This window comes from Castor canadensis, chromosome X (genome assembly GCF_047511655.1).
Source record: "Castor canadensis chromosome X, mCasCan1.hap1v2, whole genome shotgun sequence".
NCBI classification, from domain to species: Eukaryota; Metazoa; Chordata; class Mammalia; order Rodentia; family Castoridae; genus Castor; species Castor canadensis.
In genome coordinates this window covers 125,813,339-125,826,609 of record NC_133405.1, presented here as the reverse complement: position 1 = coordinate 125,826,609, position 13,271 = coordinate 125,813,339, and the positions used below count along the sequence as shown (strand labels likewise).

The following is a 13,271-nucleotide window of genomic DNA, read 5'->3' as shown; positions in this document are numbered from 1 at the left end:
GTATCTATACACAATGGAATTTTATGCAGCCATGAAGAAGAACGAAATGTTATCATTCGCTGGTAAATGGATGGAATTGGAGAACATCATTCTGAGTGAGGTTAGCCTGGCCCAAAAGACCAAAAATCGTATGTTCTCCCTCATAGGTGGACATTAGATCAAGGGCAAACACAACAAGGGGATTGGACTTTGATCACATGATAAAAGCGAGAGCACACAAGGGAGGGGTGAGGATAGGTAAGACACCTAAAAAACTAGCTAGCATTTGTTGCCCTTAATGCAGAGAAACTAAAGTAGATACCTTAAAGCAACTGAGGCCAATAGGAAAAGGGGACCAGGAACTAGAGAAAAGGTTAGATCAAAAAGAATTAACCTAGAAGGTAACACCCACGCACAGAAATCAATGTGAGTCAATGCCCTGTATAGCTATCCTTATCTCGATCAGCAAAACCCCTTGTTCCTTCCTATTATTGCTTATACTCTCTCTACAACAAAATTAGAGATAAGGGCAAAATAGTTTCTGCTGGGTATTGAGGCGGGGAGCGAGAGGGGGTGGAGTGGGTGGTAAGGGAGGGGGTGGGGGCAGGGGGGAGAAATGGACCAAGCCTTGTATGCACATATGAATAATAAAAGAAAAATGAGAAAAAAATTAAAATAAATAAATAAAAAGAAAAGTGACATTTCTATGGGCTAAAGGCACACAGAGATGACCACCAATTCTGCTAAAACTAAATGGAATTTTTCTCCAAAAAAATCAAACACAGAATTATCATATGACCTAGCAATTCCAGTTCTAGGTATATACCCCAAAGAAGTACAAGGAAGAACTCAAATATATATTTGTAATTCATATTCAAAGCAGGGTTCTTCATAATAGTAAAGGTGGAAACAACGTAATGGCTCAGGGATGGATGAATGGATAAACAACATGGTGTATAGGTAAGACAGTTATTAGCCTCAAAAAGGAACTAAATTCTTATACATGCTACAACATGGGTGAATCTTAAAAGACTAATATTGTGCTAAGTAAAGTAAGCCAGACACAAATAAAGAAGTACTGCGTGAGTCCACTCAAACTAGTTAGAATAGGCAAATTTAGAGATATAGAAAGCAGAATGGGGGTTAACAAGGGCTGGGGGAGAGTGAAAATGGGGACTTACTGTTTAATGGGTACAGAGTTTTGATTTGGAATAAGAAAACTCAAATAGTTCAGTAGGCAGAGCACAGAGAATTTTATCATACTCTGCATAAGATAAACATGGATACATGTTTTTGCTCATTTGTCTAAACACACAGAATGTACAACACTGAGGGTGAATTCTAGTGTAAATTAAGGACTTGGGGGGGATTGTGACATACAATGTATTATAGGGTCATCAATTGGAACAAGCATACTATTCTGGTGGGGGATGTTGATCAGGAGCTTGTGGGGGTCAGGGCTGAGGGAAATCTCTGTACATTACTCCAGTTTTACTGTGGACCTCAGCGTGTTCTGAAAAACAAAATCTTTTTTTTTTTGGCAGAACTGAGGTGTGACAGGGCTCTACAACCTTTTTGTTTTTGCTCTTTTCCAAATAGGGTATTGTGTTTATGTCCAGGCTGGCCTGGACCTCGAGCCTCCTATTTACACTTCCTGCAGAACTAGGATGACAGGCATGCCATCATGACCAGCTTTTTTCTCTTTTTCTTTTTTTTTTGGTGGTACTGGGGCTTGAACTCAGGGCTTCACACTTGCTAGGCAGGTGGGTGCTCTACCACTTGAGACACTCTGCCAGCCCTTTTTGGTGTTGGTATTTTCAAGATAGGCTCTTGAAAATTATTTGCCCAGGCTGGCTTCACACCATTATCCTCATGGAGGCAGAGATTCTGCCTCTTTAGTAACTAGGATTACAGGCATGAGCCACCTCACCCCACTAAAATCTTAATAAAAGTTCTGGTGATAGATATTGGTGATGGCTACATAACAATGTAGGTATAATTAATGGCTAAAATGGGCAGGGCTGATGTGGGAGGACCGTGAGTTTAAGCCCACCCTGGGCTATGTAGGGAGACTGTGTCTTAAAAAAAAAAAAAACCAAAGAAATGAAAGATTAAAATGGTAAATTTTGTCATATACATCTCACCACAATTTAAAAACTAAAATCCAATGTATGTATTGTGTCCCTTGTGGCCCAGGGTAGTTTTCTTTCCCAACAGTGTCCAATTCTTTTTGTTTGTGTCAAAGGCCTGCCCTTCTCAAAGTTTAACCAATCACTCCGTCCTGGTGACACAGAACCTCAGATTCAGATCCACACAAACCCACATAAAACAGTATATTCAAAGACAGGGAAAGATGCCACAAATCCAACCTGGACTTGCTATGAGGACAGGAAATAGGAAGTGCCTCTCAGAGTCTAAGATTTCCCTAAAACACACAGGGGGCTGCTGAATCGCTGCCCTCCACCACCGGCCTTTTCAAGTACTGCATTGTCAATGAGACCTTCTGTACTGAGGAAAACCTGTGTCTTTCCTTTCCAGTACAGGGGCTAGCTCTCTTCTGAGCACTTGGAATATAGCTAATCCTACTATTTTATTTTATTACATTTTAACTAATTAACTGTAAATAGCCACATGGGGCTTCAGGCTACCACGCAGGATATTATAGATATTTTACAAAATAGTCAAGTGACAGATTTCTCTATTTTTGGAGGAAATGCCAAAAAAAGCTGTGAGAGTAGAGATTAGGAAGCCAGGAGAGGGTAGGGGTGGGGAGGTCATCTGTTTAATCCAGAAACCCATTTACTGTGTCCATCCTTTTGCAAGCCTATGGAAATAATTTTAATTACGGTGTATTGAGAAGTGATTTATTCAAAACGCGGACAAGGTTAAGTAAAGGGAGTTTAGGGTATTGTCAAGATTTGAGGCAATCTGGACCCATAGTAAGCAAAGGTGGTACGTGCTTGTTCAGGAGCTCTGGAATTCACGGCTGTATGGTCATACCCAGCTGGTCAGAAGGGCCCTTGGCAGCAGGTGAAGACTTACTACACACGTACATGTTGCTGCATACATACATGTATACACACACACCAGCCCAGAAAAGCGAAGCCACTGCACACAAATTTGTCAGAGTTGACACCAGCAGGCAGAGGACAGAGTTGTGCCTCATGGCAAAAGGGACATTTAACCATTGAGAGAAGAGTGTTCAAATTCCAATTGGGAGCAGAAGGAAAGGTTGAGCAAACCAAGTGGTTCTAGGTGAAATGGGCCCCTGAACTTTTCTGAAAAGATGTGGTGCTCAAGAAAATACTCAACCCGGTCAGCAATGTCAAGAGAGGTTCTCAATGGCCCAGCTGCCACTTGTTTGAACAAGCCTGACACCCCGCCCTCTTCCATCTGTGGGGGGACGACAGGAATTTGCTCTGTAAAACAGCCAGATCCAGCTGCCTCCAGTAAACAAGGAATTGTAGTGGCCAGAATGTGTGGCTCAGTGGTAGAGCACTTGCCTAGCATGCAAAGGTCCTGGGTTCCAACCCTAGCACTATAAAAGAAAAAAAAAAGTAATAAGCCTAGCTCATGATGACAGCATGCCAGGCCAGCAACGCATTTCTCTTCTCATATGCTTTGAGGTTTAAGGCATGCATTGCTATCCCTTTTGGCCAGTGGAGAAACTAAGGCACAAGGATTCCTAGGTAATTACTGTCTCACATATACTGCTTAAGAATGTCACCCAAGTGCCAAAGACTTGAGGTAAGGAAAATAGCCAAGCAACAATTCATTCCACACCTGCAGAAACTCTGGCCAGCACAAAGGTAGTGACTTGAAAGTGGATTTTCGTAGTACACTGGAGGCGATGGAGACCTTGAATCCCTGAGTACTTGCACATCACGTGATCAAATCCACCTGTCGCACGGTGGTAGCTCACACTCCACTGTCAGTGGAATTAAAGTGTACAAAAGAACACTGGGCTATTTTAAGAGGCCGCACACATGCACGTGCGCTTGTAAGCCACTGATTGTCACTTTTGGCTGCAGAATGGAATTGTGTGGGAAGCACTGGACCCTTACTTACTCTCAAGGCCTCAATATGGATATCATTGGTCTGGGGTGGGCAAGGAGCATTTTAACAGCTCCCAAGGTGAGTCTCACATAGCCTGTGCTGGGACCCATGCCAGTAACGATGGGCAGAAGTGAGAAAGTAAAAGTTTGAGAAGGGGTTGAGGAGAGCCCTCAGCATTGTCTGGCCTATAGTGTGTTTCTTGGGCTACCGGTATTTTTATTGTTACTTGGTTTTGGCACTACTGGGGTTTGAACCAGGGGCCTCACACTTCCTAGGCAGTTGCTCTACCACTTTTTGCATTAGTTATTTTTCAGGCAGCCCTCTGACCATGATCTTCCTACCTATGCCTCCCAGTACCCTGGATCACAGGCGTGCCCACTATGCCCAGCTTGGTTGACAAGGGGTCTTACTAACATTTTGCCCTGGCTGGCCTTGAACCAGGTTCCCTCTTGATGTCTGCCTCCCTCTGCCTGCCAAATAGCCGGGATTAGGGATGTGCACCATTATGCCTGGCTAATCGGATCTTTTAAAAGACTGAGGAACAAACTGGTCTAAATGCCAGTGGCCTCTATTTTCTTATCTGTAAAAAGGCACCATGTCACCTACTACCTTCTCCAAAAGGCGGGGCGGTAGTGTCCTAAGTGTCAGAAGGTGGGAGGATGGGGAGGGGACAAGAGGAGAGTTTAGGGGAAGGGGGGCAGGAGTGTCATGGGTTGTGAGAGGAATAGGAAAGCAGGAGTGGGCTGGGGATGAAGTGGGCACCTGCCCTCACCTGCATCGTAGAAGGCGTCGAGCACCGCCGTCTCCCCGAAGTCAAGCTCCCCAAAGGGCACGGAGGTGAGGTGAGCACCCTCAGCCTCGCACGCCCGAAACAGGCACTTCAGGGCTCCCGCCTCAGGGCCGCCGGCCGGGCTGCCCTGGGAGCTCTCGTTGCGCACGTATACTGCCCGCAGAGCCCGCCGCGGCCGGTTCCCGCCCTCACCCTCGCCTTCGCCCTCGCCGCAGCTGCCTCCTGCGGCGTCCGCTGTCGCCCCGTCGGGCTCCGCCAGCCCCGTCGCGGCCTCTCCCCCAGGCGGCAATTGGCACTGAGGTGACTCGCCTGCCGCTCCGGGTTCCTCGGCCAGGGACGTCCCGCCGCCGCTCTCCATGTGGTCGCGCGGTGTAGTCGGCGGCTGCGACCTGTTGCGGGCCACAAGTTGCGGCGGCCGCGCAGTCCCAGCACCTGCACCTGAGAGCCCGGGGACCTCTGTCGCACGGGTGGCCCTGAGGCGGGCAGGTGACAGCAGGGCCCTCCGCGGCGTACTAAGGCTCAGGCCCCGAGCGCCCTTTGAAGGCCCGCGAGAAGAGGCGGGGGCTGGGACGTCAGGGCGAGCGGAGGGGGCGGCGGGGCGGGCGACGGGGCAGCAGCCGGAAGGGCGCCCCCTGCCGCCTCCCCCCGGCAGCGCCAGAGCAGGGACACTGGCCGAGTCAAGGATTCCAGGACTCGTTTCCCACCCATCGTCCCAGTCTGACCACCCTCAGGAGCCCCAATTTTTCTCAAAGCAAGTTGAAGTATTTTCAAGCAGGGTACAGACTCTCGCATATCACCGATTGGATGCAAATATTCAATTCCAAACTAAGCACAGAAGCAGTTTGAACTCAGTGTGGGGATGTGCACAGGCCTGGTTTTGTACTCTTCATCCTCAGCTGCCCGGCTTGTCCTGACTTTCACTGTGACCTTGACAAGGCACCGGAGGCACCAGCAACAAACCTTGTTTGCTTGGGAAATAGACTCCAAGTTCAGTGCCTGACCTATGAAGTTCTGAGAACCCAAAGGGGCCCTCACTGCGCATGCTGCACTCCTCACCATGTTAGTGTCAAATCTTAAATTGTATTTAAAAAGATAGGATGCACTGGGCATTGTCACTGAGTTTTTAATAACAGCTTTGATTTATAAAACACACACCATCTAATTCACTCATTTAGCATATCCACTGAATATGTGTTTGTTTTCCTTCTTGTTTTATGGTGGGACTGGGATTTGAACTCAGGGCTTTGCACTTGCAAAGCAGGCACTCTATCACTTAAGCCATACGCCTGGTCCATTTTGCTCTGGTTAATTCGCAAATGGGACCTTGCAAATTATTTGCAAGTGATGGGCTCCAACTGTGATCCTTCTAATCCCAGCCTCCCAAGCAGCTATAATTACAGGCCACAGATGCTCAGCTTCAATGTTTTTTTGGTTTTTGTGTTTATTTGTGTTGTTTTGTTTTGTTTTATAGTCACAGACTTGTGTAGACATCACCATGATTTTAGAACATTTTCACACACACACCCCCAAACCCAATAACCACTAGAAATCACTCTCCACCGACCCCCCCAAAAAATATCCCCAGCCCTAGGCAACCACCAATCTACTTCCTGTCCCTATAGCGTTGTCTGTTCTCGGCATTTCATATATAAATAGAATTATACGAAGTGTGGATGTGGATTTGCATTTGCCTTGGGTATACACCTAGGAGGGGATTTCTGGATTGCATGGTGAATCTACGTTTAACCTTTGGAGAAACTGCCACTGTTTTCCAAAGTGGCTGGCACCATCTGGCATTCCCACCAGCAACCTATGAGGGTCCCAGTTTCTCCACATTGTCACCAACGCTCATTATCATTTTTTTGATTACGGCCATCCCAGTGGTGTGACGTCGTATCTCACTGTGATTTGAATTTGCATTTCCCTGAGGGCTAAGGATGGTGAGCATCTTGTTATGTACTTACTCACCATTTGTGTAACTTCTTTGGGTCCTTTGCCCACTTTTAACTGGGTATTTGCCATTTTAATATTGAGTGGTAAGAGTTCTTTACCTATTGTGGATATGAGTCCCTTATCTCACTTTCTTGATGATGTCATTTGTCATTTTCACACAGGCAGAACAGGATTTAACTGCTGAAACAACACTCCAGCTTCTCTTCACATTTCAGTAACAATACAGCCCGGGGTCCACCCCCTCCCAAAAAAAAAAAAAGACAGCAGAAAGTGCCCATGTAAATCCTTGAAGAAATCCTGCCTTAGCTGCATCCCTGACAGAAATCAGGAGCTTCATGAGTGGCAGTGGAAAACAGGCTCAGAGGAAATCTATGAGAACACACACAGACCAGAGCTGGGACAGCTCTCAGTATTTCTGTACTAAGACTTTTTTCTCATGATGCTATAAAAGGACCCGTGTTCTTTATAATCCTGTAATGCATAATAGCAGTAATTTTCTTAATGAGCCTGTTCATCTGAAATTACTAGAGTGACTGGCACAGTCTTTCAAAGGGCAAAGATGCCCACTTGGAAACCTCTTGCCAGGGTCTTGCTGTTGACTTCACTGCAATCTTCCCAGTTCCTCTCAGCACTATCTGGGGCCCTGCTGATTGAGTGAGACGTGCAGGGCTTGTGAATTATGGCTGGAATATCTTCCCTCAAATACAAACCCTGCTGAGCAAAGAAGCCAGCATTTGCCCAAGCTAACGAGCACCTGTGGCACACACAGCCCACTGTCTCGTTGTGTCCAGCAATTCGCACACCTGAAGCAAGCACCTTCTCAATGGCCACAAGCTCCTCTTAGTCCCTTGGAGGAGAAAATTGCAAAATGCTGGATTAGTCTTTTCTGTTTAGTTGAACAGTTGTTCCTTTCTTACCCTTGTCTTGCATGTCCTGGAAACCTCTTTTACTCTAATGCAGAGGTATCATTATATGTCTTCCAGATATGTAAATGAGGTCTTTTCTTTGTACCTTCTCCCTGTGGCTTCTAATTTAATCCTCTTCCTCGTGGCAACTCTCCAAGTACTTTCCCCGAGAGGGTCTCTTTTTTCCAGGGATTGCAGACCCTGGGGTCCTTTCTCCAGGACATTACTTCCAGGTTACTCTCTGCCCTGATGATTCTCTTCTAGAGGATTCCCTGTTTGTCTCTATTGCCGTTTTGCATATATAAGACTTTTTTAATTCAACTTTATTTTGAGATAATTGTAGATTTATATGCAGTTGTAAGAAATCATACAGAGAGCTAGTGTGTGACCCAGCTTCCCCCAACCGTAACATCTTTTTAAACCTGATCTAAACCAGGATATTGACATTGATGTAATCAAAATAGGAAACAGCTCCATTGCCACCAGGATCCTTCCTGTTAGCCTTTGAAAGCTACTACAATCTCTCTCTGCACCCTCATCCCTAAGCACCAATCTGTTCTCCATTTCTATAATTTTGTCTTTTCAACAGTGTTAGGGAAATGGAATCGTAGAGTATGAAATGTTCAGGGATCTTTTTAACTGAGCATAATTTCGTGGTAGGAATACACAATTCCTACCTACTTTCCCGATTCGCGCATCAGCATGTGCTGATTCGGTACCAGCAGTCCGTTCCGTGATGTGGGCGTACCGCCGTTTCCTTCACAGCCACCATTTGAAGGCTATGTGGGTTGTTTTCAGTCTTAGACTGTAATGAAGAAAGCGGCTATGAACTTTCATTACAGGGTTTTGTATGAACACGAGTTTGCATTTTTCAGGCCCAGGAATAAAAATCCTGGACCATATGGTAATTGTGTGTTTAATTTTTTATGAAACCATCCAGTCGTTTTCCACAGAGGCTATTCCATTTTATGGTCCCACTCACAATGCGTGTGACCTGGTTTTCCCATATCACAAAGTCATTCTGATAGATGTGTAGGGATGTCCTGTTGTGGTTTGACTTGCATTTTCCCAATGGCTAGTGAGGTTGACCATCTATCCATGTGCTTCTTTGCCATCTATATGCCATCTTTGGTGAAATATTTGTTCATATCTTGTGTCCATTTTCTAAGTGGATTTTTTAATTGTTGAGTTTGAATATACTTTATATATTCTAGATTCTAGTTCTTTGATGAATATGTGATTGCAATTATTTTCTCCAAGTGTGTAGCTTGTTTTCATCCTCTAACAGGATCTTTCACAGAGCAAAAGTTTTTAGCCCTTTTTATGTTTGGTGGGATTGGGGTTTGAACTCAGGGCTTCGCACTTGCTATGCAGGTGCTGTACCACTTGCACCATACTCCAGTCCATTTTGCTCTGGTTATTTTGGAGATTGAGTCTCACAAACTATTTCTTCGGACTGGCCTCAAATTGCAATCCTCCTGATCTCTGCCTCCTAATAGCTAGGATTACAGGCATGAGCCACCAGTACCCAGCCAAATTTTTAATCTTGATGAGGTCCAGATGATCAATTTTGCTATTTATGGATTGTGCTTTTAGTTCCAATATAAAGAACTCGGCCTAGCCCTGGGGCCTGAAGATTTTCTCCCTTTTTTTTTTAAGTTCTGTAGTCACATTTTACATTTAAGTCCATCAAGATATTTTATATGAATTGTAAAGTTTAGATTGAAGGTCATTTTATTTCCATATGGATGCTCAGTTTCTTCATCCAGCACCATTGGGTGAACAGGCTAACCTTCCCTTATTGAGTTGCTTTTGCCCCTTTGTCAAAAATCAGTTGTGCCTATGTGTGGGAGTCTATTTCTGGGTTCTCTGCTCTATCCCACCGACTTATGTGCCTATCCCCATAGAACACTGCACTGTCCTCATTACTGAAACTATATAGTAGCCCTTAATATGAGCGAGAGTGAGTCCTCCTTTAGTCTCCCTTTCCAAGATTGTTTTAGGTATATTAAGACCTGTGTTTTTCCATGCAAAGTTCAGAATGGGTTTGTCTGTGTCTACAAAAAACTTGCTACAATTTTGATAGGAATTCTAGTAAGCCTATAGATCAATACGGAGAAAATTATCATCATCATTGTCATTATTTTGGTGTCATCAGACAGGGTCTTGCCATATAGCTCAGGCGAGTCTCACAAACTTCCTGCTTCTGCATCCCAAGTGCTGGGATTACAGACATGCACCACCATGCCTGACTGAGAATTAACATCGTTATTACATTAAATCTTCCAAATTAGAACATGGTATGCCTCGTCTTTTATTTACACCTTATGTGATTTCCATCATTAGAATTTCTAATTTTCAACAGCAGATACTGTACATGTTAAGCTTGTATTCAAGTATTTCATTTTCTTTGGAGTGACTGTAAATGGTATAGTGTTCAGTCTTGGCTCCTCACGGTCATTGTTACTATGTGGAAATGCAACTTTCTGTGTATTAACTTTGTGTTACACAACCTCACTGATCTCACTAGTTCAGGAAAATTTGTTTTGCTTTCTTGCGATTTTAAATGTAGATAATCATGCAACCTGTAAATAAGAACAGTTTTATTTCTTCTTTCCAATCTGTATGTCTTCTATTTCTTTTTCTTGCTTTATCACTGTGGCTAGAATTTGCAGAACTATGTTGAAAGACTAGTGAAGGTGGGCATCCTTACCTTGTTCCTGGTCTTAGTAGGGAATTCAGGTCTTTAACCCTGAGTATGATTATTAATAAGTTTTTGTGGGTGCCTTTCAAGTTAAAGAAGTTTCCCTCTACTCCTAGTTTGCTAGGCATTTTCATTGTTCCTGGGTATTAGATTTGTTCAGGTATTTTATGACATGGTCATAGGAATTTTCCTCATTAGCCTGTTGATATGGTAGAGTGCATTGATCGATTTCCAAATGTTGGACCAAACTTGCATACTTGGAATAAATCCCACTTGGTTGTGTTTTACAGTTCTTTTTATACCTTGCTGAATTTGATTGCTAATTTTTTTGTACTGGGGTTTCAACTCAAGGCCTCACACTTGCTACACAGGTGCTCTACCACTTGAGCCACTCTGCCCAGCCCTAATTGCTAATATTTTTTAAAGATTTTTGCATCTTAGGTTCATGAGAATTCTGTTTCTAGGTTCTGAAGTTTTGTTTTCATTTTTGTACTGCCTTTGCTTGTGCATCTAGTAATACCAGTTTTATAAAGTGGCTTCAGAGGTATTCTGTCCTCTTCTATTTTGTGGAAGGGGTTGCGTAAAATTGATGTTACTTCTTCAAATGTTTGGTAGAATTACCCATTGAGACCACTTGGACCCAGAGATTTCTTTTGGAGGGCCTTTTAGTTACACGTTCAATTTTTTCCAATGGTTAGAAAATGATGTAGAGTTTCTATCGTATGTTAGCTGAGTATGAGTAATTTTTGGTTTTCAAGGAATTGGTCCAATTTTTCTAAAATGTTGAATTTATAATCATAGAGCTCCCATTATCTTTCTGTGGCTGGACAGTCTGTAGTGCTATCCTGTTTCATTCTTGATTTGGTGACTTGTGCCTTTCTTTTTAACAGTTTTGCTATTTATCCAATACAAATATTCAAGTCTATTGATAAACTCAAAGGTATTTTTCATTTCTCTGTTTATGATTTCTAGCCATTTGATTCTTATAGTTTCCATCTCTGTTGAAATTACCTATCTGATCTTACATGATGGCTACTTTTCCCACAAGTCTTTAACATATAACTATTTTAAATTCCCTCTGATGCTTTCAATAGTTGTGCAATTTCTTCCCTTTTGGCATGTCTTGTAATTTTTTGTTGAAAGCTGGACATTTTATATACAGCAGCAGATACTGAGATAAGCAGACCTTTAGTGTGGGACTTAATCTAGCCAGGAGTTGGGCTGCGCTGACATTTGTTTTCCTACAGACATGAGAAACTTCATTTTCCTTCACTTGTCTTCGTTCTCTGCTTTGAGGACTTACCTTTGTGCTGCTCCCCAAAGTTAAGTCACTTGCTGTTGCCCATGCTGTTATTCCTGGGGGCTTGTTAGCATGCTGGTGGGACGTGGGTGGCGGGGTGGATTCTCTAATAATCTAAGCTTCTGTGTCTGGAGTGCCTACTGGACTTACATCTGAGGAGTGTCATCTTCACAGGTGTTTCTGTCCCTCCTCCAGGGGTAGATGTCCCCATTTCCTCCCCCAAGCTGAAGTGGGTACCCACCAGTGTTTCATCCCATAGATGTGAGGTCTTCTTCCTACAAATTAAAACTTGTTTTTAAGTGAGATGGGGCAGCAGAGCAAGGGTGGGTGCTGGGTGAGTTCCCTTCACCTAGCTGCAATGGTATCTCACAAGAGCCCTCACACCTGCAGGGTAAGCCTTTTGCTCCTTAAGGACGAAGGGTCTGAGATTTCTCAATGGCTCCTGAGCCAGCACCAAGAGCTTTCCCTGAATTTTCCCAATCCTCCCTATGAGAGCCAGGAGGGGCTCCTAGAAAAACAGCCTGCAAAGGTGTTGAAGTCCTTCCCCCAACTGCTGCCCCCAGAAATTTTGCACTCTCAAGCCAGCACAGCAATTTGTCACATTTTCTAGGTTCTGATGGCATCCGATGACTTCTGTCCCTGTAAGCAAATGTGAGATCTTATGTCTCACAAGCAGTACCTCCAGATTTTGAAATGACCATTTGCTCTGCAAACTCGGTTCTCTTATAATTTCTAGTATGTCCAGATTTTTTTGTTTTATGCATGGAAAGGCATCCCTTGCAGCCCTCCACATCGCAGAGCTGAAATTGGAAGCCCTACTCAACTATACTGGACCTGCAAAAATGTCAGTTTCATAAGTTTCCACCTGAGAGAGGATGGCATAGTTTATGGATAGTATATCTTGTCAAATCTGGAAAAGATTGGGTTATTCTACACATAACTTACTGGGAGTTGATTCCCTCGTGACAGTGGTCCTCAAACTTGAGTTGTAGAATCACTGGGGGGACTTATTGAAACACAGATGACCCAGTCCTTCTGCAAAGTCTCTGATTTAGTAGGTCTGGGGCAGGGCCAACTAATTTTTACTTCTACGAAGTTCTCCAGTGGTGATACTAATGTTGCCCCTCCAGGAATCCCCCTCCAAGAACCACTGCTCTGTGGCATGTCAGAGCCCAGGGCTCATTTGCATGTTCACTTACCCATCACTTTGAGGACAGATGGTCGGCCATGAGAGGCAGCAATTATTAGGGTCTCAGCTGACATCAATAGAAGTGTCAGCAAAGAATTTTTTCCAGAATGAATACAAGAAGAAAAAAACTTTGTTTTAAAATAGAGACAGCCAGTTTTCCAATAGCGGATGAGTCTTTGAGATAACGATGTACAGACCACATGCACCTCTCTTCAAAAACCACAGTGATGCCAGAAGCCAATTCCTTAGGGTCAGGTGTTAGTGGAGACTCAAGTGCAAGTAAAGTGACTGAAGGTTTTTTTCATGTTTGTTTCCTTTGTCGAGGATCGTTGCTAATGCTTCAGTTTTGTGCTGGACATTTAGTAAAGATAAAACTGGGCTGCTCAAATTTATAC

The 13,271-nt window shown here is 43.9% G+C and overlaps 1 protein-coding gene across 1 annotated transcript in view; it reads right to left on the bottom strand.

The window, feature by feature from the left end:
- Positions 1 to 5,348, bottom strand: part of Map3k15 (mitogen-activated protein kinase kinase kinase 15) — a 136,587-nt gene extending 131,239 nt beyond the window's left edge. The window contains exon 1 of the mRNA XM_074063413.1: positions 4,808 to 5,348. Within this exon, the coding sequence (XP_073919514.1) occupies positions 4,808 to 5,183 (376 nt within the window). The 5' untranslated portion in view covers positions 5,184 to 5,348. The remainder of the gene's footprint in view (positions 1 to 4,807) is intronic.
- Positions 5,349 to 13,271: the final 7,923 nt, after the last annotated feature.